This window comes from Echinops telfairi, unplaced genomic scaffold (genome assembly GCF_000313985.2).
Source record: "Echinops telfairi isolate 266 unplaced genomic scaffold, ASM31398v2 ScPeMD7_12;HRSCAF=54, whole genome shotgun sequence".
Classification (NCBI taxonomy): domain Eukaryota; kingdom Metazoa; phylum Chordata; class Mammalia; order Afrosoricida; family Tenrecidae; genus Echinops; species Echinops telfairi.
In genome coordinates this window covers 1,404,201-1,405,445 of record NW_022103909.1, presented here as the reverse complement: position 1 = coordinate 1,405,445, position 1,245 = coordinate 1,404,201, and the positions used below count along the sequence as shown (strand labels likewise).

At 54.1% G+C, this 1,245-nt stretch overlaps 1 protein-coding gene across 1 annotated transcript in view; it reads left to right on the top strand.

Moving 5' to 3' along the window:
* ACVR1B (activin A receptor type 1B) overlaps window positions 1-1,245 on the top strand; it is a 19,507-nt gene that overhangs the window by 13,111 nt on the left and 5,151 nt on the right. Inside the window, exon 5 of the mRNA XM_004711368.3 lies at window positions 527-651. Within this exon, the coding sequence (XP_004711425.3) occupies window positions 527-651 (125 nt within the window). The remainder of the gene's footprint in view (window positions 1-526; window positions 652-1,245) is intronic.

Genomic DNA, 1,245 nt, shown 5'->3' with positions numbered 1-1,245 from the left:
GTGGAGAGCGAATGTTTTGAGAATGATAAGGTAACGAATGTACAAATGTGCTTGACACGATGGATGGATTGTGATAAGAGTTGTACGAGCCTCCAATAAAAGGATTAAAAACCCTCGTGGGAGCAGGTCTACATTGTCCTGTAGGGCTGCTATGAGGGGCCATCGACTGTTCTTTTGAACAACCAGACGATGCTACGTGTACAAGAACTCGGAGCATGTTTGTAATAAGTGAATCTTGAGGGTTATAAAAGTCGAGAGCCAGGTAAGCGGGCCGAGTATCGCCAGATCTCTGCCTGAGTCTTTGGGTTTGAATCCAGAACACCCAGGAGTCTGCAATGGAGAGAATGGAGCACTTACTTCCACCTCCCCCAGGAAGGCCTGTCTTGGGGTGACTGTAGTTGAGACGGGCGACAGCCACTCTCCCCTTGAGAAGGCCCGGAGGCAGTGCCTGGGTTGAAGAGCACACCGGTCAGTGCTTCCCCTCATGCGTTTGCGTGCCTGACCGTGGTTTCCTTTCTCGATGCAGGTACATGGCCCCCGAAGTCCTTGATGAGACCCTCAATATGAAACACTTTGACTCCTTCAAGTGTGCTGACATATATGCCCTGGGGCTCGTCTACTGGGAGATCGCTCGGAGATGCAACTCCGGAGGTACCTTTCTGCCTCGCCGTCTCTCCTCTGCCCACCCCTCCCTTCTGTTCCCACCCGCCATGGTGCCTGGTGCCCAGTTCAGGCACGTTAAAGCTACGCCCCGGGGACCAACTGTGTGGGCTTGGCCTCTGCCAGCAGGAGCCCATCCGAGCACACCTGTTCCCGGAGAACCTTGCGCCTTGAGGCTCTGCCCTCCTGGTGGTCGTTTCTCAACTGACTGGAGAGAGCTTAGTAGTGGGTAGCATTCTTGTAAACTAGTTGGTATTTGCAAATGTTTAGCCATGTCAGAATCTGTCAAAGGCAAGATCAGATCTCGCAGACAAACTGCCTTCCCCAGGGGAGTCAGAACATGTGCCTTTTGCAGGGCCCCACCAGGAGCATCCTCTGCTGCACAAACCACTTCTAGACTCTGCTCCTCCATGTGACCCTGCCCGCGGCCCGGTGTCTCGGCAGCACGCTAGCTACGCCCACTAGATCCCATTTGGTGTGTAAAAGGTGGCCTGGGGCGCATCGGTTAGAGCCCTCAGCTGCTAACTGGAATGTCCATGATGGGAACCCACTGCTGCTCTGTGGAAGAAACTGTCAGTCTGCTTC